The sequence below is a fragment of the Melospiza georgiana genome, chromosome 14 (assembly GCF_028018845.1).
Source record: "Melospiza georgiana isolate bMelGeo1 chromosome 14, bMelGeo1.pri, whole genome shotgun sequence".
Classification (NCBI taxonomy): Eukaryota; Metazoa; Chordata; class Aves; order Passeriformes; family Passerellidae; genus Melospiza; species Melospiza georgiana.
Genome location: NC_080443.1, coordinates 8,097,091 through 8,121,400, shown reverse-complemented (window position 1 = coordinate 8,121,400; position 24,310 = coordinate 8,097,091). Strand labels below are relative to the sequence as shown.

The 24,310-nt window shown below is 40.3% G+C and overlaps 2 protein-coding genes across 6 annotated transcripts in view; one reads left to right on the top strand and one right to left on the bottom strand.

The window, feature by feature from the left end:
• Positions 1-16,733, bottom strand: part of PHKB (phosphorylase kinase regulatory subunit beta) — a 67,023-nt gene extending 50,290 nt beyond the window's left edge. The window contains exons 1-8 of one of the 5 annotated variants that reach the window (XM_058034364.1): positions 16,611-16,695; positions 13,476-13,588; positions 9,604-9,621; positions 7,467-7,556; positions 6,441-6,579; positions 5,699-5,798; positions 3,894-4,001; positions 1,928-2,008 (exon numbers count right to left, since the gene is read on the bottom strand). In XM_058034364.1, coding sequence (XP_057890347.1) covers positions 1,928-2,008; positions 3,894-4,001; positions 5,699-5,798; positions 6,441-6,579; positions 7,467-7,556; positions 9,604-9,621; positions 13,476-13,530 — 591 coding nt within the window. In that variant the 5' untranslated portion in view covers positions 13,531-13,588; positions 16,611-16,695. Of the gene's footprint in view, positions 1-1,927; positions 2,009-3,893; positions 4,002-5,698; positions 5,799-6,440; positions 6,580-7,466; positions 7,557-9,603; positions 9,622-13,475; positions 13,589-14,321; positions 15,233-16,610 lie in introns of those variants that run through there. The other 4 variants (XM_058034365.1, XM_058034363.1, XM_058034367.1 and 1 more) reach the window with 4 other exon arrangements.
• Positions 16,734-16,848: 115 nt separating this feature from the next.
• The window catches only part of ITFG1 (integrin alpha FG-GAP repeat containing 1), a 70,804-nt gene continuing 63,342 nt past the window's right edge, over positions 16,849-24,310 (top strand). Inside the window, exons 1-5 of the mRNA XM_058034369.1 lie at positions 16,849-17,043; positions 20,307-20,379; positions 21,749-21,894; positions 23,580-23,637; positions 24,227-24,301. Coding sequence (XP_057890352.1) covers positions 16,854-17,043; positions 20,307-20,379; positions 21,749-21,894; positions 23,580-23,637; positions 24,227-24,301 — 542 coding nt within the window. The 5' untranslated portion in view covers positions 16,849-16,853. The remainder of the gene's footprint in view (positions 17,044-20,306; positions 20,380-21,748; positions 21,895-23,579; positions 23,638-24,226; positions 24,302-24,310) is intronic.

Genomic DNA, 24,310 nt, shown 5'->3' with positions numbered 1-24,310 from the left:
ACACTGTTGAAAGAGACATTTGGAGTTGCTTGACTGTAGAAAAATGAAATTTTTCTATAAGTTTTATAGTTCACTTTAAAGAGTCCACAGATTGGAGCTTAGAGAAAATGTAACCACAAGCACAAGATTTACACTGGTTCATCTCCAAAGCAGGGATTTCATCCCCTCCCATCCAAATTATTCTAGGGGACTGTGGAAAAGAAAATACTGCAATGGCTATAAGTAAAACCTTACTGAGGAACTACAGAGAAGCATCCACTTTGGTTTTTTTTTTTCCAATGAGCTATGTAACAAAACCCCAATCTTTTACTGAAAGGTATTTGCCTGTAAACCTTTGTTTTGCCTTTTTTCTCCATTTTTCTTAAAATTTTAAAAATTTACTATTTCAGATTTACTCTTTATATTTTTATATTTACTCTTTTATCTCATACCAATATTATAATTCTAGACACACTGGTCTGTCTTTATTTAATGTCTCTGCTAAAATGTCACTATGAGGTTCACAATTATCTGCACACTAGATCTGGTCATAGTTACTGCTTCCAAGAAACCTCTGTCTCACTCTTCAGCTATGCCCAGTATATTCATCCCTGTAATTTAGCATTTGGTTCTATTAAAATGAACTTTCTCTGAATGAAGCCAAACACCCAAATATTAAGAGTGTGGCTTTTCCCATGCTCTATCAGTAAGTGAAATTTCTATGAAGGAGCAAATAGCACCACATAGAATCAGCCACACAAACCCAACAGAAAGTGCAGGTCTGTGGTAAAAAATCTGAGTATGAATGTCCATAGTGCAGACATTTAGAGGGGACAGTTGCTAGGATAAGGACATCCTGGCAAGGAAGAGGAGAATATCCACTGATGGAGAGTCTATAAACATGCACTTCTTCTGCAGAATCTGTAATTAAATGCAAACATCTGGAGGATAACATAAATTATATATCAAGCTAATTAAATCCTTAATTATATACATTTGCCTCCTCACAGATATAAAGGCAGTTCAGAGGAAATAATATAGGCCTATCATATGATCTAAGAAAGAAAGAAGGCATGTTGCAAAATTTAGTTTTGTAATTATGTAAAAAAATAGATTACTGAAGATATATGTTATACAAAAATAATGCAAATTCACTATTAGTGGAAAAATCTTTCTTTTTAATAGTAGTACTGCAAGCACATTTAAGCTTTTTAAGGCAATACAGCAGCAACTATCAAACAGAACAGAGTAAATTTAAACAAATCCAGATTAAGAAAATTGGAGAAAAGAAGAATTAAAAAAGTATGTACATCTGTGCTTTCTATTCCAGTTTCAAAACATAACCTCATTTTAGAGCAGGCCAGCAGGTTGTCCTGACATGACTTGTACTCAAGCCAAGGCTATTATTATCTTATTTACAGAGGAGTTAACACTCTCTAGAAACATCCCTTACTATGATATAAAATTCTTTTATTTTCAATTAAAGATACAGCAAAAATTCTTAACACTCATATTCATATTGTTTGAAGAAAGCCCTGCAGCTTCCCTGAAAATTAACCCCAGTATTTATTACACTGAATTTTCATTGGACAGGGTGAACTGACAGAGTTTGAAATAATGTGAAAAGTGAGAGCAATGTAAGTAGAGGTTAATTGTCCTAACATGTTGTAACTTTGATCTTTTAATTCTTGACATTGCAGCTATCAGAAATAGCAGAGAACTATAAAATTTTCAATGTCATGTTATATTTACTCTTTGCACATCTAACACTTTTTTAGCTATTATTTCACTATCCATTCATTCCATTACTTTTTCTGAGTTCCACTCAAAGCACAGAATACCTGCAGCATATTTTCAGAACAATTAATTTGCAGTTGGTAATGAAATAAAAGCCAGAAAAAACAGAAACAATTTGAAGCATGTTTTAGGACAGGAAATCAATTTGTACCTCATCTGTGTTGTAGATAATCTGCAGCCCCGAAGAGATCATCTCAACCAAATAGAGAAGAAATAATGACAAAGCATTGATCTGGAGCAATTAAACACAGAAAGGAAACTGTAATTAACTTTATGTTCATTGGAGTCATGTAAACAAAATAAACATGGTATAATTCACTAGCAAAGATGGTCCCACTGTAACACACTACTGCTTCTAAAAAAGCCTGCATCTAATGATGTGGAAACAATCAATAGGAAAAGGTGGCACAAACAAGCCTTGTCTTCTAGAACCTCTGATGTTTTATGACTTTTAAATTTCAAACTGTGCTAGCAAAATGTTCTCCCTTAGGCACATGCTTTGACCCACAGGTAATCACTTTGTCCCAAGCTGTTTTCATGTTTCCATACATGACAACTCACTAGCCAGTGGGTTACCAGAAAGGCAAGCAGCACACTGAATAGTGCACAGCACACCCAGAAAGCAAATCCCTTCTGCCCTGGTGGGAATTTTGGCATTATCAGCTGACAGGAGGAGAATTACAACATTCAGATATGATCAGATATTGAAAAACTATATTTTTAGTACCCATAAGCAGCATTTATTGCAAACAGTAATTACCTTCAGCAGCTGAACATCATCATGTCAACTCACTGAGGAATCAAAGGAAACTGCTGGTTTGGTTTTTATTACAGAACTTTCCTATACTTGAGAATTTCTATAACTTCAATAGAGAAACTAAGCTTATCACAGTATGAGGTATAAAACAATCTCATTACATGAAATTTAAAGAAACCATCTAGAACAAAAAAAAAGTGGACTCTTATCTGGAACATAGCAGATCAAAAATTCGGTCCAAATTCTAAAAATCTATAAATATTTAAAGACAATTGACTCTAGTGTCTTAATACAAACTGAAAAGCACCAAATAGAGCAGTAAGGGCTAGATAACATATTCAGTGTTTCCCAGCTGAGCCCTCTCAGTTACTCTGTACTCTTGTCTCCACAGAGCTGAAAACCCTCTAATTCTTGAGGTATGCAGATGACAGATGGCAATGTGCATTCGTGTTTATGGGAAGGGTTGAGCTGCCACCAAAAGCAGACTCTAAACTGTCATACAGTGCTCCCCAGGTCCCCAGATTGTCTCCTCTCATAGATAAAACATGTGCCTTTTCATGACATTTCCCACAGTCCAAAATGCTAACTTAAGATAACTCCATAAAGCATTTTCCCCAGAACATACAATTTCTGAACCCAACACATTCACTGTACAAACTATTTAAGTAATACTGTCACCATGAAATGAAATAATCATCAACCCACTGTGTCAGTTCTGAATAAATTCACTAGCAATTTCTGAGCTAGAAGTTGTGTGCAGACTTATGGAATGCAAAATAACAAGATCATGAAAGGAAAGGTGGGTCTGAAAGTAAAGAGAATGGGAAATAAAAGGAGTAAAGATTAAAACTCTGGAAAATGAGAGACAACAAAACAATCAGTTATGCAATTAGTCTGACTAGGAACCACTATGCAAAGCAGGGAACAATTCCTAACTGCTGTCAATGTGCATTAAATGAATGAAAATTGCTCAAAATGATGGAAAATGAAACTGGGAATATTCACCATAAGATTACTCTAAATCTTTCACTTTCCTGACCACAACATTCTTTTGCCAGGATTATTTATTGACAGCCATCTGTTGGTTTCAAAAAGAAGCAACTCTGTAAACAACCAACCATCTACCTCTACAATCTCACAGTTATCTCAGTCCCTTCTGACCAAAGCACATCATTCAGTTATGTTTCAAAACACTCTGTCTTTTTCAGCAGAAGATGCAAAAGGAAACTGACTCACTTTTACCACACACAGCACATCTAACACAAATCTAACCAAACTGAGACAGCTGCATGGAAGAATGGAAGACAATATTATTAAAAAATCAGCCAAACTTGGATTTACAACAGCATGGATGTGTTACCTGAAGGTGTCCATACTCCTCATGGGAGAAGACCTCATCTCCAGTTTGTGCATTGAACACAGAATGCAGACATGCAGATGGTTTGGGGTCTTGTTTAAATTTCTGAACCTAAAGGTGAATGAAAGGCAAAACATAAAAGCAAAGGCCATAATTTCAGTATGTTTGGCAACCACAAATTCACCATATACCTTATTTAAATTATTATTACTATTGTTATTATTTCCAAACTAAAAACTTTTTTAATTTGACCACTATGTAAACCTTATCATCAACAGTGTATTTTCAGAACAATTACTTTATAGCTGGTAATTAAATGAAACCAAGATAACTCCATAACTCTTTAAGTCACACTTTGCTCTCCAACAAATTTAAAAATTTTATAACCATCATTGCCAGTACCTGATCCACATTTCACAGAATTGTCAACATTGATGCTACCTTCATAAGATTTTCTTCTCTACCAACAAAACACAGCACGTGCCTCAGAACAAGCAAACAAGTACTGTATTGGAGTCTGCTCTACAAATACATTTAATAGGCTTCAGGTCATGACTCACATTGGCAATAGAATGCAACATCTGCATTTTTGCTAAAAGCAGCAGCATTTGCTCAAGTCATGTCTTAAACAAATAGAACTAAAAAATATCTTCCTTTTGTGAGGCCACACAGTCTCTCAGAATAAAGTCCAGCTTGACTTCTGTCTGTTGGCTACCAGAAACTGTTTATTACTACACTGTAGGAAGAGAAAAACATCTGTAGTAAACAAAGCAAAAGCAGACAGGCAGTGTGCCAGCAGTGGGACACCTCTGGTAATTTAATGCTCATTATTCTTATCTGGCACTCCTCACCCCAGAACAAAAACTACACATCAAAGAGAAAAACAACAGCTTAAATGTAACAAGATCAATTTAGGTCAAGATTATTTAAAGATATGAGACTCTCAAGAAGCAATCCAACCCCTCAGAAAATATATGTCAGCATATACTGTGGCAATACAATACTTGCTCATTATTACTGCTACTGATACCCCATACCTGTGGGCTTCCCATTTCAGATTGTGTGCTCAGTTGTGAGGGAAGCTATGGACTTACACAAAAACTATTTCTAATAATACAGTTAAAAGTCAGCGACCTGAAAATTCAAATAACCACATGGAATATGTGTATCTAACTACTTCTAGATCTGCTGCTGACCAATATGCAAAATTTATCCACCACATCAAATTTTAATAAGAAGGCCTGAATATTCAGAGTATATTCACAAGAGAATTAAGGGCTGACTAAATCAACTGTGTTGCAACATAAGTAGACTACTCTGTTTCCTTACTCATTTTGGAAATGTGTGCCCTTCTGAAGTTATGTCATTACATAAAATAGTGCTGGAAAATGTCTGCTAAAGAAACCAAGCAAAAAATTAAAATGATCACCTAGGTAAGGAGAACAACTACAAACACAATAACCAAGACAACAGTGCAAAAAAACCCTCTCCAGCCTTAACAAAAAGTACTTCTACATCTTTCCAATTAATCACTATAAAAAGACATAAAATCCCCCCCAAGTACTAATGGTGTAATATTTGAATGGGACAAATAACTGCAAAATGAACACAAAGAAGTTTCAAGCGTACCCTGCACTTTCCTACCCAAAATGCTCACATGTACACCCTAAATTGATGCTGCCACAACAATGAAGCAGCTGCTCTGTTAGGGGCACCCTAGCACTGAGAATTTGCTGTGTATTTAGGATTTGTCTCCCAGCTGAATGAATCCCTGGAGGGAGGCAAGGCTGTGCCCACAGCAGTCTCACCTTATCGGCCTGGCGCATGTAGCAGTAGAGAATTCCCCTCATGCACTTGATGGCAGAGTGCTCCAGCTCGTGGGTCCTGCCCTTGTCATCATCAATGCGCCTGCACAGGGAGAGAACTCACAAACAAACTGCAAATGCAGCACTGGGGGGAAAGGGGGACATTGGTGCTTGGGAATACTCAGTATTTAACTAACGCTGGTGCAGAGCGGTGCCCTCACTCATATTTATTTACAGCCCTAGCCATCCTTCCTCATTAATAAAAATCATCATAAAAATAAGAAAAGGGGTTTTGTCTGGCAACTTGCACAAGCATTCCTCTTTCAAAATTTAAGAATTAAAAAAAAAGTCCTTCTTGATATTATAACATCCAGTCCCTTGCAAGTAAATGATTCTTAGGACCAGCAACAAGGCTGCCAATGCCCTGAACTCTCCTGCTAGATTTAAAAGTATCCCCTGAGTACAATTTGCCAGAAGAAGCTCTATTTTTAGTAGCAGGCATTAATTCCACTGCAAAAAATGCTGGCACCAATTACATTATATGAAAACATGTTTACTAACCTAAAGAAGAGTGATATTTTTAACCTAACACCTTCATAAATATTTTTACTGAGATTTGGAAATGCACCATTCCCTATGGGTTTACAAATCTATTTTTGATAAAGCTTCATCTTTTAAAACTTCCCCAGGGAGCTGAATAAGAGAGGGGTAACCTGGCAGAGACATGAGGGTAGAAGTTATTCACCTGTAAGCAAGGGCCAGGGCCCAGGCACAGGCAGCACAGTAAAGGCTGTCATGGACTTTTGCCCTTTGGTTACTCCCAAAAGTCTTGGTAGGGAACAGACCTGTGGTTGGGCTTTGATAGACCAGCAACGTTGATTTAACTGGAAAAAGGAAAAATAAAAAAGATTGTTAACAACATTTGTATTTCTTCCAGATTCTAAACAGATTTCCAGGAATAGATCAAGGTGTAAACAACCTGTTAGAGCATGCACAAGACAAAATAAGGGAAAGAAAGGTAAGGAGAAACACACACAAAAATTTGTTGCATTGTTTTTTCAGACAAATTAGACCTTTTTACACAAAACCCCAGCAGTATTCAAAATTATTTCTATGACTGTTCTAGCACAACCCACTTTGTACAGAATTTCTACAAAGCAACCCAGTAACTTCCTTTCTATGAAAACAGAAGAAAAAAGTGACTACAGTATGTCAACTGCCCCCCAGTCAATTAAATGCTTAAACTCTCCAGAAGTCTACATTCATAAAAATTACATTTTTAACTCAGGCCTGATGATTGTATCAATACTTATATAAGTAGAGGGGAGTAAGCAAGGAGAAAGGACAACTACAATTATTTAACTCAGTACCTTGATATGAAAATAGATTAAGACAGGAATTTTCAGGTTGCCAAAACCAAAAATACATTATGGCACCATTAATAACAAAAAAGAACTGCCAGACTGTTCCAAGTACTACACAAAAGCTTTTGTCCATTTAAATTTTTCCTCAGCTGGACCTGGTCAGTGCTACAATACTAAGCTACCCCTTTATCCAAAATAATTCTAAATTCATACAGCTGAACTGGAATTTCAACAGACATTTTGATTTACAGAAAAAAATGTAACTCAGCCCTTCTCTTTGCACCTTCCAAACTTCCAGCAGAAGTTTAGGAAACTATCCTTAAGTAGGAATAATGCAGAGCTGATATTTATCATGCAAATATCAATTCTAACTCACATCTGGGTTAGTTCAAGCATTATTAACTTACCAATTCTATAGTAATGATTTAATTTGTCCCACAGAGTTTCCCCCTCTGGCTTTGGGAGGTTAATACATTTAAGTGGCTCATAAATTGAACCTAAAATAAGAAGAAAAAAGAATACCAAAATCAAGATCAGAATGAGTTTCATAATTGTAATATTGCTAAAAATTACTGTGATAAGGCATTTCTTCATGTTTGTTATTCAAGAGCACAATTTATCAAATTTCAATTGAAATAGAAAAGTTGTTATCTCTACAGTCTCAGAGAATTTTTTTACACTACCTGTCTACAAAGCAGACCTCCACCTGTATCTCCAGCAGATACAGCAAATGCTACATAAGTGTAGAATTAATTATTGAAGACAACTATTAAATGTTGAGAATTTTCTATGAACATTTTCTTAGAACTTAAGTATGTTACAGAGAAAATTCAAGAAGTAGGAAAACAGAAGAGGGACAAAAGTAGACCATACTCAATTCTTAGTGCCCTACCTGCCTTCTAAATTGTGAAGGTGTTCAACACCCTCAGTGTTTCACCTACCCAACCCTGTTTGCACCCACCAGCCAGCCCAGCTGATTCATGTCAGTACAGGGATTGGCTTGTTCCCACATGCTGCTAAAGCTTAAACAAGTTATCCAACAGATAAAGCCCTCAAGTCACCTCTATTCCAGAGAAATCCAATGCTATCAAATCCCCATCTTTCATTCTCACTACTTTCCTATCTGCACCTGAAAAGTCACTTTTACTGAGAGCTGAAATGAGCCACCCATTCCAAATTATTGGGGTGAACCATTTCCAACTTCTGATTTCACAGTAATCCTGCTCTCCCCCACAAATCACTCAGGATTTATTCAGTGTTCTGGATGGCAGGATCCCCACAAGAGCCATGTGCTAACAGAAGAATGAGAATTTCCCTTGCCAGCCTGCACCCTGCCCCTTGGGACAGCTCAGGGGATGCAGTGCCAGGGCAGCCCAGCCAGCCAAGCAGTTCTGGCAGGACACAGCCAGTGCTCCTTTTCCCAGAGCCTCCTTGGCAATCCCAGCACCCTCCCTGGCATCAGACTCGTGACTGTCCATATACAGGACTCTCAGCCCAGGAAATAAAAACACAAAATGAAGAAAAAGAAAAGTGTTCAAGAAACAAGCGGATGTGGGACTCAGTGCCCTGCCCAGTTGCCAAGATGGTGTTTGGTCAGATGTTGGAGTTGATGACCTCAGAGGTCCTTTCCAACCTAACTGGGATATGTGCAGAATGCTGACAGAGCTTCATGAATCAAGTCCTTTGGGGGACAATGAAAATGTGTAGCCATTCAAGATTGCAAACCTCACCCCAAGTTAGACTGCCTTGGCTTTGCCAGCACAGGAGAGAAAAAACCCCATCCCTCCCCAGGCAGGGCCCTGGGTGCCAGCTCTGCTTGATGTCCTGGTGATGCTTCCCAACCCATCTGAGCTTCCCAACCCATCTGAGCTGCCCCTCCAGCCTTTCCTCCTTGGGACAGGTTAAATGAGAAATAAACACCTGCATGTAGGAAAGGGCCTGAAAGGGAAGCAGAGAGAGCCCAGTGTATTTAAACTGCCTTAAAAAACAAAGGCAAAAGAAATGAAATTGTTCTGTAATGGAAAATAAAAACTTGCAACATATCACAGCTTTTGTATCTTCTATTAAAATAAATAAATAAATAAATAATGAACATTCTGAACCAGTTTAAATCCATTTTTGAAGCTATTTTGTTTTCCTACTTCTTTTAGCCTATGAATCCCTGTCCATGAAATGATTAATAATTTATACAATTAATTACTGTTACACAATTAATTCAGTTATCTTGCAAAAGCACACAATACAGTGAGCTGCAGTAACTGTAATCTTGTACAGTGTTGTAGTGAAAGCACAGAATAGACAAAAGAAAAAAATCTTCATAAAGAGCAGCAATTTTATGAGAAATTCACTTAGAAATTTTCAAAGGCAAAATAAAGATTCTAACTCTTAGATTAGCTGACTGAATATCCACCATTGTTTGTGTGTGAAACAGGTTCAGAACGTTCACCTCCTGCAGGCTGCCCACCCCAGTGTGGCACAGGACACACAGGCACACACACAAGTCAAAAGGTCCTGAACTAAAATTGTTTTCATTTAAATACTCACCAGACAAACTGTGACCCTCTGTGGCCAACAGAGAAACAAAACAAAGGTATCAAGAACAAAAAGCAAGCATATTCTTCTATTTCAGAGCATTCAAAGATTTCAACTTAGTGCAGAAAGAAGATTAAACAGAACAGAAAGCATGAAAATGTCAAAATGTCACTACAAATTACATTATTCTAGATGTTTGAAACTTTAATACAAATATAGTAAAACAGTCAGAGTAGAGTGCTGATGGAACAGAAAGGTGAACAGAATTCAAAGTCTGAAAAACTGAGAAAGAATAGTTTTAAACTTTTAAGTATTCCCTAAAATTACTCCTACTATAAGGAGGAGAACTTGTTTAAATCAAAGTTTTTTACATATTCTTCATTAATTCCTTATTAGCATCTATATAGTTTATGTTTTGCTTGGCTGTTACAGCATTCTCCTGGAGAAATCATGTGGTAAATTGCATTTCATTATTGCCACAACCTAATCAAAGCAAGGAACAGTCAGGACAAACACGAAGCTGCTCCTTCCTTGAGCTTTTGGAGAGAGCCCATAACAGAGGAAGCTATTTTAAGGATGGCTAAAAAAAGCCTGACTCCAGTCTCATCTAAAATCTATTTGAGCTCATTTCAGCAAGATAAAAACCTGTCACAGAAAGCTATTTTCAATTACATATTTAAAATCAATTTTCAAACTAAAGAAAAAAAAATTAAAGAGATGACAACAGCAAGACTGCAGCACTCTAAACATAACAGAGTGACATTTGCAAATGGGAGCCTGGAGGTCTCACTTTGTACAGCAGCATTCAGAAGAAACAGAGTGAGGACATCAATTTTAAATACTGTTTTTCATAAATACATCACTTTGTTATAACCATACAGTGGGAGTTTTATTTTAGGCAAACAAGTAGGTATGCTAGGAGGAACACAAAAACCTGTTCTGTTGATTTACTAGTTCGTCTGCTGTCTAGGGGTGTAACAACCCCATCCAACATTTAAATAGGTTATTTGGGAATTCAGCTTTTCTTCCTACAAAGAATGAAGTGTGCCCATTATTTCCTTACACCACAAGAGCATTGCTGCAGGCAGTACCTACTTCACAATCAGTAAAAAACTGACCAAAACTCCCAGTGTCACTTTCTGGGTTAATATAAATAATGTCTGATAAGAGAACACTCAAAGTCTTGATCCCAAGTCCAATTAAATCCCTGTTTGTCATCAGACATTGCACTGACTAAATGCCTATATTCCTAATCTGAAGGAAAACTAATCCCCTTTCATTTCCCACCATTTACAGCTCCCAGAGTAATATGATTTCAACTCTCTTCGAGTTGATTAATCACTAAAAATGATAGAGATTCCTGTCAAAGTAATAGAGAACAGGAAGAAATTTCAATTCTATGCACAACCTCTGGATACTGAATAAACTGTGTCATCCTGATGCTACTTTCCCATCCCCCTCATTTTTATTCCAGTTACACCTGAGATCAGCATTAACTGTTCTTCAGGGAAGAGATGTGAACTGCCCAGATGTTTGGATTCAGAAGCTATGGCCAAAATGGCTTTAAAACAGCTCTGTTCCAAATTTGTATATATGGAAGCTTTGGACACACACACATCCTTGGAGATGGCAGTAATTGTGCAAATTAAAGAAAAATAGGGATTAGAATGGAATTCTGCACTGAGTCTATGGATAAAGATTTGCATATTTCAACAAGGACAGTTTATTGAAATCTTTCAAAGTACAGAATTAATATAAACAAACACTTCCACAAAGCTAATCCCACACAAATGGAAGCAACATGGCAAGAAATTTATTTCTAATATTTCACATGCCAGAATAAGAAAAGAAAACATTGCTTTGCCTAATTCTATCAGGCCAGGCCAAAAGAAAAAAGCTGAGAACACAAGATTTCTTTGTATATTTGATAAGAATGAAAACTGATCACAGGCTCTGATGTGACATTAGGTCTGGACATAATCTAACACTTGAGACAGAGGAGCCCTGGAGCTCAGATCCCTGTAACTTTCATTACCCAGTAAGGGCAGTGGTAGCTTCACCTTACAGAAGGCACTGGGACCAAAGAGGATTTGATTTCTACTCACAGCAAAGTTTAACAAAAGATATCCCAAGGGGATTTTAATCACTACATACAGGAGGAAACCATGATCTCATAGTTGATCCTGCTTTGAGCAAGAGGCTGGAGTAGGTGACATCCTGAGAACCCTTCCAGACTGAACTGTTCTACAAACCAGGGTAAGGAAACACCAGGAGAGGGCTTGGAGAGGCAGACAGAAAAGGTATTAAAGTATTCCTCTACCTGAATACACAGCAGAAGTAAGCAAAAAGTCATAAACCTTGGTTGAGTGACAATTACACATTAAAAAAATGAGTAAAATCTTGTAATAGTTTAATTTAAATAACACTAAAGAGAAAAGCTTTAAAACTATAATTGATCAAGAAAAATCACATGTTACACTGTGCAAGTAATTCAGTCAGTATTTCACAGAGTGACAGAACATCCTGAGCTGGAAGGACCCACAAGGACTGTCGAGGTCCAGCTCCTGCCCTGCACAGAGCAAGCCCAGGATGGCACCCTGTGCCTGAGAGCATTGTCCAGACCTTCCTGAGCTCTGTCAGGCTGGGTGCTGTGCCCACTGTCCTGGGGAGCCTGTTCCAGTGCCCAGCCACCCTCTGGGTGAAGAACCCTTTCCTGATATCCAACCTAACCCTCCCCTAACACAGCTCCAACCATTTCTTCACTGAGCACCACAGGGGAAAAAGAAAAAAATACACACCAATTTATTCTGTCCTTTCTCTATTTCCTACTCATGCAAAGGCAGCTCTTTGTCAAGTATATTGCACTTAATGGAAACTATGATTTCAGGATTTACAGTAACAAACAACAAAACCAACAAAAGCTACTAAACAGCAGAAATAAAATCCTGACCATCGTGCCAGTACACAGGAGCTTCACACAACCAAAATGCCAAAGTCTACCACACCAGCCTTGTAAATGCTACAAGCAAGGCTGGAAACCACTCAGGATATTCAAGGCAGGCATTGTCATTTCTGAGAATTCAAAACAATACGTGTCAAAACTATTAAAAATGTTTATTTTGCATCATAAAGGAGAAACATCAAAGATCTTTACAAGAATTAGGAAAGAGTAATTTTTCTTTAATGCTGTCAACACGTGACATTTTTTGATGGGTCAGAGAGGCACAACTGAAAAGCCACAGGAAGGGCAGGGGAGTCCAAGCCACCCAGTTGTGTTGCCTGAAACTTGTTCTCCTACTGAGTTTCAGCAAGGACTACCCAAAAGCTTCCCCCATCACAGAGTGTCACATATGGATACACCTCATCCCAAACTCCCTTCAAAACACTCAGGAATGGCCTTGACAGCTTCATATATTCCAGCTTCTGCTGCACCTGAGGAGAAGCTGTGCCAGGGGGCTTTACTTTGCTTCCACTTAATTTCCAAATGTCCAACTTTGTAACCAGTGACTGACTGACTGGAAATTTTACTTCTCTCTAAACTTGTCACACTGGGGTTTTTTAGGAGTCAATTACCAACAGCATTCCTAATGCACCTTTTACATGACTGTCATCTTAAAAGAGAAATTAGAGGTCAGAGGTGGTTGCACTGAGGGGTACTGACAGGAACACTAAACAAACAAAGCAGGAAGATTTGATAGTAGATTTCAATCTAAGTAGATTACAATTGTCAGAAATTTTTACTGAAAGAGTTCAAATTTTTAAGTTTTATTGTACAGTACTAAAGAGCTACTAACACAGAACACTGCATGAAACAAAACATACAATTATTTTTTGTTGAATTAAATAGCCACAAACAAAAACAAAACACAGAACTGCACACTTACCAAATTTTAAAAAAGCATGCGCAGAGGAGGCTCTGTCATCATCCAAACTGGCCATTTCAAATTGGTGCAGCTAATCACAAACGGCTCAGGCTAAGCTACAGCCATTTTCAAAACTGTTTAGTAAATGTTAAAGGCAATCAGCATTAAATTAAGTGAAAGCAATGTTAGTGGAGTTATTAACACAACACAGTGCACAGCACAAACTTTCATTACATCTTATGTTTCTTTCTTCTACACTGACCTCTTGGTTTTATTTTGTTTTACTTCCATAAAACTTAGTAGTTTACTCCTTCTGAGTGAAAGGACACAGTTTACAAAAAATTCCATCTTTTGGATATTGACATGAGCTTCCTTATTCAATAGGGAATTAGCTACAAACACCAAAAGGTGATCAATACCATCTGATATATTTCTAGATGAAATACAGATACTGATTTAACTAAAGTGTTAAGGAACAATGATAAGGAGCTAAAACTGCTTATGGACAGTGCTGCTTTCATCCCATGTGAAATCTACACCAGGATGTTTCCTGCAGTCATACACATTACTTATGCACTGAATATCTCAGTTATTGGGGGTAAGACATCTTCCACTTTAGGAAAAACATGTCTGCAATTATGATAACAAGTTTTTCCAAATCTTTAAAGTTTATCTTTTTTAAAGTAAGAAAAATTTTGTGGGCTTTTAACTAATTAACTACTATATTTAGAATCTGCTCCTAATCAGAGTAGCAACAAATGAAACAGTATTTTATTGCTTCAGGAAGGGAAATGAAAATTTCTGAATAAAATTTGGTTTTACTGGAAAAAAGTAATTCACATTTAATACACATAAACATGAGGATACAAATTCCCTCCTACAGGATTTGAGTCTTACATGATCCATTGCTGCAGGCTATAAAACATGAGTCACTGGTGCATTTCAGGCACGTGTGTCTATACTCCACATTTACTACATCTTACTCCAAAAAGCACACTAGTAAAAAAAAAACCCAAATCAAACAAAACAGTGCTGTCTGTGAGCTGGGACTCCAGCACAGGCCTCAGCCAAACCAGGAACATGTGGGGGACTTTCAGTCACTTCCTATGATAATCCCAACCATGTCTCCTTCTGACAGGGCCAGGAAGGAAAAAAAAGCCCTGAAGCTATACAAATTTCAACATAAAGATGCAGCAGTAAACTTGAAATGTAAGAACATTATTCTTATTTTTAGCTATGAATGTTACCTGAAAGATATTAAATAAAATTTGATTTTTAAATCAACTCTTTAATCAGGAAAACTTTTCAACTAAAAATAATGTTTATTTCTTGACCAAATTTATTCAGTTGTTATGTAAAATGCCATGAACAAATCTCTAGACAATGGGAAAGATGGAAGGGAACTACAACCTGTCATTGCTCAGAATACAATTCTTTATATATGTAACAAAAAAGTAACAGGCAGCAGCAGCAGCAAAGAAAACGTGAAGTGTTTGAAACCATCAAACACCTGCAGGCAGGCTTGACCCTGCAGGGGATTCCCTTAGCCCTTGGCTCCCTGAGGCCTGACCCTGCAGGGGATCCCAAACCCGAGTGCTCCCTGAGGGCTGACCCTGCAGGGAAATCCCAAACCCTTGTGCTCCCGGAGGGCTGACCCTGCAGGGAAATCCCAAATCCTTGTGCTCCCGGAGGGCTGACCCTGCAGGGGATCCCAAATCCTTGTGCTCCCTGAGGGCTGACCCTGCAGGGAAATCCCAAACCCTTGTGCTCCCTGAGGGCTGACCCTGCAGGGGATCCCCAAACCCGAGTGCTCCCTGAGGGCTGACCCTGCAGGGAAATCCCAAACCCGAGTGCTCCCTGAGGCCTGACCCTGCAGGGAATCCCAAACCCGAGTGCTCCCTGAGGGCTGACCCTGCAGGGAATCCCAAACCCGAGTGCTCCCTGAGGGCTGACCCTGCAGGGAAATCCCAAATCCTTGTGCTCCCTGAGGGCTGACCCTGCAGGGAGATCCCAAACCCGAGTGCTCCCTGAGGGCTGACCCTGCAGGGAAATCCCAAATCCTTGTGCTCCCTGAGGGCTGACCCTGCAGGAGATCCCAAACCCGAGTGCTCCCTGAGGGCTGACCCTGCAGGGGATCCCCAAACTCGAGTGCTCCCTGAGGGCTGACCCTGCAGGGAGATCCCAAACCCGAGTGCTCCCTGAGGGCTGACCCTGCAGGGGATCCCCAAACCCGAGTGCTCCCTGAGGCTCGGGATTCCCGATCCGCCCGGGGCTGCACTGCCCGCCCCGGCCCTGCAGAGCCCCACGCTCCGTCTGTCAGTCACACTCCCGGCCCCGGTAATGGTAACCGGCCGCCAGTGACACCTCCTTCAGCGGGCAGTCCTCAGCGCGGGACTGCCAATCAGTTTATGCACAAACCGAACTTTTAAAGCCAAATTAATCGTACCAGACTTTAAACAATCAATTCTTTAGAGCCCTCCTAAAGCCCCGTTTTGGTCTCACAATGTCTGATCAGTTACCAGCAAAACAAAACTAACCAAACATGCAAATAAGCAACAACTGAGTGTTGCAAGCATGTGTGGTGTATAAATAAACACAGGGATCTTCCCGAAAAGTTTTTCCGTTAGAACAACTAAACGCCTGCTATGACTGTACTTTACTTCAAAAAAAAAAAACCCCAAAAAAAACACCTACAAAGTTTTTTGAAGTTTAGAAATTCAGGCTAACTCAGCAAACATCACCCTTTGGTTTAGGCCAGAACGAGCTGCCCCACGCTCAGAACACGGAATTCCCACGCTGTATAGCAGTTACCTTTAGCTAAGAGAAACCTGCCAAGAGCTGGGACTTTCCCCTAAACACTGTATCTGCTCCACAGCCGCAACACTTTATACAGCTGCGGGGCTGAACACGCTGCCTTTGCTACCGTGGGCACAGGTGGCACCTGAGGGCACCAGGGGCTGTGCCAGCCGAGGAGGGCTCGGGCGGGGCCGCCACCCCCAGCCGTCCCCTGCGCCCCTCAGGGCCGGGCCCGCCCGGGCACCGCCACCCGCGGTGGGGACGGGGAAACAGCCCCGGGCCGGGCCGGGAGCGGGGCGGTGAGTGACAGGAGGCACAGGGGTCCCCGGAGCTCCTCCCGGGCAAGCCAAGAGGTCAGACCTGAGCGTTTGGAGCGAGCGCGCAGCTCCAGCATCTTCCAGCTCACGTCAGCCATGTGAGTCGCCGCCATGGCGGAGCGGTCCCGGAGAGCCCCGGGCGCGGGTACGCGGCGCCGGGCGGGCCCTGCCTGGCTCCCGCCGTAAAGCGCTCGCGCAGGCTCCGCCGCCGCTGCCGCAAACCGCGGCCGCCGGGCCGGGCCCGCCCCGCTGCCGTCAGAGCGCGGGCGGGGCGAGGCCGTGCGCGATGGGGGCCCGCGGGCCGTGCCCGCCGCTGGCCCCGCTGCTGGCCCTGGCCCTGCTGGCCCTGGCGGGGCCCGCCCGAGCCCTGCAGAATGTGACCACTCAGCTCTTCGGGCCCGAGGCCCGCGGGACCCTGGCGGCCTTCGGCGACTTCAACTCGGACAAGCAGACGGACCTGTTCGTGCTGCGCGGCGGTGAGTGCGGCGCCGCGGCGGGCCCGGGGGCTGCGGGGCACGGGCGGTGTGAGCTGGGCTCCCCGTCCCTCATCCAAGGGGGACAGCCGAAGGTGCTGCCACCCCCGGGGCCCGGCAGCCCGTGCGGGGTGATGGCAGGGCTGGGGCTGCGGGGCAGCGCTGCCGGTGCCAGATGCCCGGCCCGAGAGGGATGGGCTCGCCGGGCCCTGCAGTCCCTGCGGTCCCTGTGGCCTGTCCCTTCCTGGCTGCTCGTTCGCTCCCCGAGCACGGCCCGAGTGCCGGGGCTGTGCTGCCAGGGCCGGCGCGGTGAGCACAGCGTTGTTTGCAGGATGAAATTGACACTTGTTTTGCTCCCAGGTATTTCCTGTGTGACATACGGTGTTCGGTTTGCACTAGAATGGTTCACATAGGGCGCATTTGTTTTTAAAGTTGAATTTCTGGTTGTGAAATAATGTAGAGACTTCATCCTACTACTTGAATGGTCACAAATTGTTGTTTTGCTCCTGCTTTCACTCTAGTTTTGGAAACAAAGATGAACATTTCACAGATGTGAAGGAAAAATTGCACATTGTTCTACTCTGACCATTAAAAGTTAAAGTGCCATGGTAGCTGTCACTTGCCACAGGTTTCTCTTCAGGCTTCAGATATGGGGAGACTTCAAATCAGGATTTATTTTCAGTGGTCAGTGTTATTTGCAGACATTAATCTTAGAATATTTTACTTTCTTGAAGCACATTAAGATAGTAAATTTATTCTCAGATTCACCTTTTTTTATTCCTTCCATCTCAGAAATTTTTTTCTGAGTAGCTTTGGTAAAGCATGAGTGATTTTCCCATCTAGTTGAGTTATTGAAATGCATGGCTCCCTGGAAATGCTCTACTGGCTCATCTACTGAAAAAATGGTCAGACTTAAAATGAATGTCTATGATAAGAGATTTAATTTTTACTTTCTTATCTTTCAGATGAGTGTGTATAAAAATGTGAATAGTTATAAGTTTCAGGAATGAGATTTGTGATTTCTTTAGCAGCACTTGATAAATAATTTTCCTATGTGGTACTTACTGTAAAAATCTGATTGAAATAACATAGTTATTCAAACATTATTTTTCATACCATAAGCCTTGGTGAAAAGTAACTACAGAATACTCTCAAAACAAAAGGTAGTAGTTCTAAATGGTGGCATTTATGGCAGCCAGTTGTAAACAGCATGAGCAGATGAGCACTGGAGATGACATGAGACTTTGAGGAACAGGAGTCTGTAAAGCAGCCCTGTCCTAATAATCCTGACCCTTAATAAAGAAATGGGGATGATGCCTTGGACCTTTGGCTGGATATATATTATTTTTCTGATCTTGCCTTACTTCAGTTGAGTGAGAGTAATGTTCCCTATACTCAGATACAGAAAAGAAATTCAGATTGTGCTGATACCTTTGTAAGAAATAGTCAGCTCGCTGAATGTAAGGGATAGTCTGGATCCAGGAGTATCCCATTGCAAGGCTAATTCCAAAGTACCAGTGGCCTCTGTGTTTAGTCACTTTTTGAAACTCAGAATCTACAAATAAATGGAATTGTGCATACACTTACCTGTTTGTGGGTCTGTGCATGTAACAGCTCAATGGGGAAGCTTGTGCTGGTTGCTTGTTTCATGTACCAGCTCCTGGCTATGCTTGATGCCTCTGCTGGAAGTGAGTGAGCATTCCCTGTTCACCTGCTGCATTTCATTGGGGAATTTGGGAAATTTCTGTGCTATTTATTTCATATATACATATATATGTGTGATATATGTCACACAGATACTCAGCCTGAAGACCTCTAATCTACATAATTGTTGTTTGTATGGAAACTGTTCCTGTTTTTTCACACCCTCCAATGCACTGATTTTTTCTTACTGTCCTCTTATCTCAAAAAGAATACAGAACTGCAAACAGCTTTTAGGATTGATTTTAGTGGCATAGTAATTCTCTTTTCTGTTCATGTAATAAATAATTTTTAATGGTTAATTTGCTTTGACTTGAGCACTGAGCTGAAATTTTTATATCTCTATCTTTAATGACCAAAAAAAATCTCATTTCTCAGTGTTGCAGCTAACTTGGAACCTGATATGTGTAAAAACACATTTCCTTCTTCATCCTAGTCATTACTTTACCAAGTAACCAGTAAAAGGGCAGGTGAGAGTGAGGGGTGAGAAATGGGAACTCAGGTTCAGCAGGCAGCCCCCAGCTGAGGCAGCCCCAGGTGAGGCAGCCCCAGGCTCCCAGCCCTGGCCTGTCCAGGCCTTTCCCTGCCCCAGGAGCGTGGCTGCAGCTCAGGCAGGGTCACTCTGGCCTGAGCTGGCCTCTCTGAAAGGGCTCCTGGTCATTTGCTCATCTGCTGCTGGATTCTCCTTCTCCTCAAGAGGTTTGTGGCAGGAGCCTTGTGTTCCCTGCTATTTCCCAGCTCTGAACTCTGCCACAAAACAATACTCTAAAAAAGTACTGTGGTAGCTCAAGTTTGGAGCCTTAGAATTATTCTTTAATAGAGAATGATTTTGTGGTGCTGGAGGTGGGTTTATTGGAGAATGAAGCAAAGAAAAAATACTATTGTGGCACTGTGAGCTGTGTTTTACTTACAGAGGTGTGTGTGTGTGTTTTGTGGTTTACTGACTGAAAATTTTTATTTCATCACTGAAGTTGAAATTCTTCCTTTCCTCCCTGAATTTCAGTTATTTCTTCAGCATAAAATATGGGCTTTTATTTAGATTATCCTGAAATAATGAAACAATACTTATATCATTGCCTCTAGATGGGGAGATGCTGCAGGGAACCAAGTAAATTCTGAGTTTCCTTTAAAGTGCTTTGGACAGCTGACATGGGAGAGCAGTATCAGATCCTGCTATGTGAGACATACTATGAAAAGAATTAATTTGAGTTAGACTTTAAGCTTTAATTAGTTTTGTGGAGCTGCTGCCTATTACTTTTCCATGTGTAATATTTCTTAATTCATTACAGAAAGTTTTATTTTAAGCAATGTGATAAAAATAACAGAGGGAAAGTTCTAACACTAAACCCCCAAAGAAGATTTGTGATATTAGCATTCCTTTAAGATGCAACTGAGTTTGTGTTGAAGTGCTCCTTTTGTCTCCTTTTGGATGAGGAGGAAGTAGTGGTATGAGATGTCTTTGAAAGTTCTTGCTGCTGTGGGGAATGGTCATTTGTGGCAGTTGGGTTTGTATATAAGCCATTTCCAGTCTTCCTCTGTTGCTCATGGTCTGTTTGCCTTGGCAGGAAATGAGCTGGTGATTTTTTTGGCTGACCAGAAGGAGCCCTACTTTAAGCCCCGTGTTAAGCTACCAATGAAGTAAGTATGGCTGTTCAGAGTTTGCTTGGAAGGGCCTCTCTGCTCTCAGGGGGAGCTGCTGCACTTGTCTGTGCTCTTGTTGCCTCTTTGACTCATTGTTCACTTGTCATTCCAGCTCTGGTTCTTTGACCAACTTCCTGATCCATGCCCTGATGCATTTTTGTTTTGTTGGTCAGATGACAGAGTCTATGGAGATGAGTTGTGTCATTCAAGTTGTTTACTAAAAAGTGTTACTTCCCAACCCTTATGGAATATTTATGGTTTAGGTTTTGTCCTCAAATTAGTATTTAAACTACCCATATGTGAAATATCTTTGCAGTTGATTTGGATTTTCAGGACTGTATTTCCTAGTGAGGTAAACTGTCATTCCGTGGCATACATAGGTCTTTGTGGTGGGCAGGTTTAGTATCAATGCCAAGACATGTTTTCAGGGAAATTCATGCATTTGCTGTAGTTACTAATGGAATCCAGCCAATATCATCTGATTTAGAAGAGATATGAAAGGTGGTGTTCTGGTGTTTCTGTGTAGAGATGTTCCTTTGTCAAGTTTACATGTGGCCTTTAAAAAAACATCAGCTTTTAATAAATGTAAACCAATCTGTTTATATGTGCATATATATATGTCTAGCTTCAATATCCTGTTATATTATTATGGCTGTTGCTTAGGAATAATGCTTACCAATAGTATTATGTTTATTAAAAGTTAAAATGCCTTTATAGCTCAGCTTCATCTTCTGTACTCTACATATTTTTATTTTTCCTTATTCCTTCCTGTCTTGGAAGGAACTAATTTGTTTAATGCATTAGAAAGGATCTGCTTTTAATCCTTAATGTGACCTGTGTTTGTGTGTGTAAAGCAGAGTAGGTAAGCAAATAAAAAAAGACAGAACAAACAAAGGTAGGAAGGAATAGTAAGACCTGGCAGAAGGTGTAGGAGGAAATGGAATTGTCTTAAAAAATCCACCTGTGCCTGACTCCTGCTGTTTAAACAGCTCCTGTTGCCTTATGTTCTTGCTCTTGGAATGCAACCAGAAGATCCTGCTCTCTGAAACACGTTTGGTTGACTGGTTCTAAACAAATGTGAGGATTTAATGAAGTGTAGATAGCATTAACAGGATATGGCTGAAGAATGTCTGGTAGCTGAAGTTTGAAGTGTCAATTTCCTTAGACAGGGACAGCCGATCAGGTGCCTGACTTTGAGATACTTTTGCAATAGGTAAGGACTTACCCTTCAACAACCTGGTTTAGGATTAAGATTGTATTGGACCAACTAATAATAATAGGGCAAGCCTTTGACTACACAAGTGCTTTTTACATGCACACCTTTTTACCATTATTTGCATGTGGGGGCTTTTGTTTTTAATTCCAGATCCCTTGGTGTCACCATAACCAGTGTAGTTCCTGGAGATTATGATGGAGATTCCCAAATGGATGTGCTCCTCACTACCCAGGCCCCAAGTCATGGCAAAGATGAACTTTCAGTGTTTATTTTCTGGGGACACAACCAAACCTTGGGTGAGTTGCTGAGACTGGTTCTTAGTAAGATTGTTAGATTTCCTTATTCAAAGTATTGTCAAGAAGTTACAACTCATTTTTACAGTGTAATGATTGTTTTTAGCACTAAAATAGGGATTAGCAGCTATTCAGCTGCACACCCATATATTATCCTGCTGTTAAACTGTGTTCAATAATTAATGAAAGAGAACAATACTTGCAGTGTATTATGCAGCAGATAGAACCAAACATTATTCTGATTTGGCAGTACCTATTAACTGAAGAGCTGCTTCTCATGGCTTCCCCATCATGCATGTCAGCTTCACAAAGACTATCTCAAAAAATTTATCTTCAGTTTAAAATGCACAGGGAACCTGCTGTGAACTTAAGTGCATCAGCTTTCAAAATCACATCCCTAAACCTACCACCAGTAATATAATATTTGTGTTAAACAAAATTCTTTAAAGACGGTGACACACTAAAGTGAGTATTGGAAGAAAGGTTTCTAGAGTCTCTATTGCTGAAAGTTTTCAAGACCTTTAGAATTGATTTTTCAGGAGTCTCTTAGTTGTGTTCAAGTTGTAGCTGATTCTGTCTTGGGGTAGAGTTATGGATTGTGTGAACTCTTGAGGTCTCCTCTGTTTTCTGTTGACTTTGCTAGGAAAGGGTTTGGGGAGGAATTTAGGGTTTTAACAAGGACAGATAAGCAAAAGAAAATACTGTTTAATCTACAAAAACTAGTGAAGAATAATCACTATTGTAAAGAACTGTGTCATGGCATAGTTACAGGTGAGGCAAGTTTGCCTCAGACACCATTGCTTCTGGCTTTGATCAGAGCTGAAACAAGCAACCTGGAAACGTGCAGTGGATCAACATTAAGTGAATAGCAGGTATCTCTATTGGATTGGGAAGAATATGAGGACTTGAATTAGGTTATTCTGTTTTGTTTCAGAAAAAAACCCAAGTGTTGGGGGAAACGCAATGAGCTATGGGGGCTGGAGGAGGAGTCAGAGGTTAAAAATTCAGGCAGTGGTTGGTTTGTGCTGAGGCCACTGGCAAGGTATGGGGTGTCCCCTTGGGTAATAGGAGTGTGACACACAAGTCAGTAGGAGGGGACTGCTGTATGAAATGTGGAAATTGTAAAGACAAACATTGTGGAGAGAGAAGGGAAATGGGAATAATCTGGCAAGGAGTTTGGATTACAAGTACAAGTGAAGTCTAAGGTGATAACCTGATTGGAGCTTAGTGCTCACTTCCCATTTAGAAAGTCTGCCTTGATTGCTTATTGCAAATACTCAGTGTGTATAATTAAGAATGTTATTTAAACAGAAGTCTACCATACAATTAATGTTAAACTTCTAGCCTGTCTTCATCCCAACTGTTTCAGTTTCCCTGTATTGAGTTTGTAATCAGTTTCCTGACTGAGTGATTGCAGTCATACACAGAAATAGGTTTCACCAAGATCTACTTAGAATAATTTGTTTAGGAGTTTGGTGGAGAGAGAAAAAGCCTGCAGTCTTTTAACTGTAACTCACCTTTCCTGCAAAATTTCAGGAAGCCATTTAGTTTTTTATATTAAGTGGTGCCTTTTTGTTTTAATCATATGACAGATAGTTTTAAATAAATAGAAGAATTATGTCTTAGTTGCAAATGCAAATGTCAGAATATATTGGTAACTGAATCAAGTTAATATTTTCATTTTTCAGATCTTAACCATAAAACTATGTTAAATAAGACTTTTCATGATGAGCCTCTAGTAATGGAGTAAGTATAACCTACTTTTTTAGAAAACCACATTTATAATGGTGACTAAGAGCAACTTAAATATATTTTAATGCTAAAATTTGAAACATATGCTCATGTTCTTTATCTTTTAAGAACAGGGTGGTTTGTGTAATGTCAACTAATCCAACAAAAGATGATGAACCAAAATGGTTATCTTTACAATTCTCTCTGTTGTATATTATATTATCCTGGCAATAGCAACTGCATGATCTTTTAATTTCTTTCATTCCAGTACTGTGAGTATTCATTAAAAAAGCCATTCATTTCTCAGTGAATTTTGTAAAGCAAAAACCTTACTGGTTTACCACAGTGAGCAAATGTCCCTTTCACAACGTGCTTGCCTGTGTGTGAAATGCTGAACAAAAGTGGAGGGCAGTAGATCTGTAAGGCAGAGTGGGAAGCACTGACAGACCTTTACAGCAGCTCAGACAGGAGCCAAAATTCAGAGCCACAGCTGAGAGTTCTGCACGGCCTTTGTGAAAATGTCCCAGTGCAGATGAGTTTGGGAACAGGTGGTTTGAACTCCTGTGGGGACTGAGGTGGCACTGACATTGTGTTCCATTTTCAGCTTCAATGGAGACTTGATTCCTGATGTGTTTGGTGTCACCAGTGACTCGAGTAAGCCACAGATCCTGCTGGGAGGGTAAGCTGA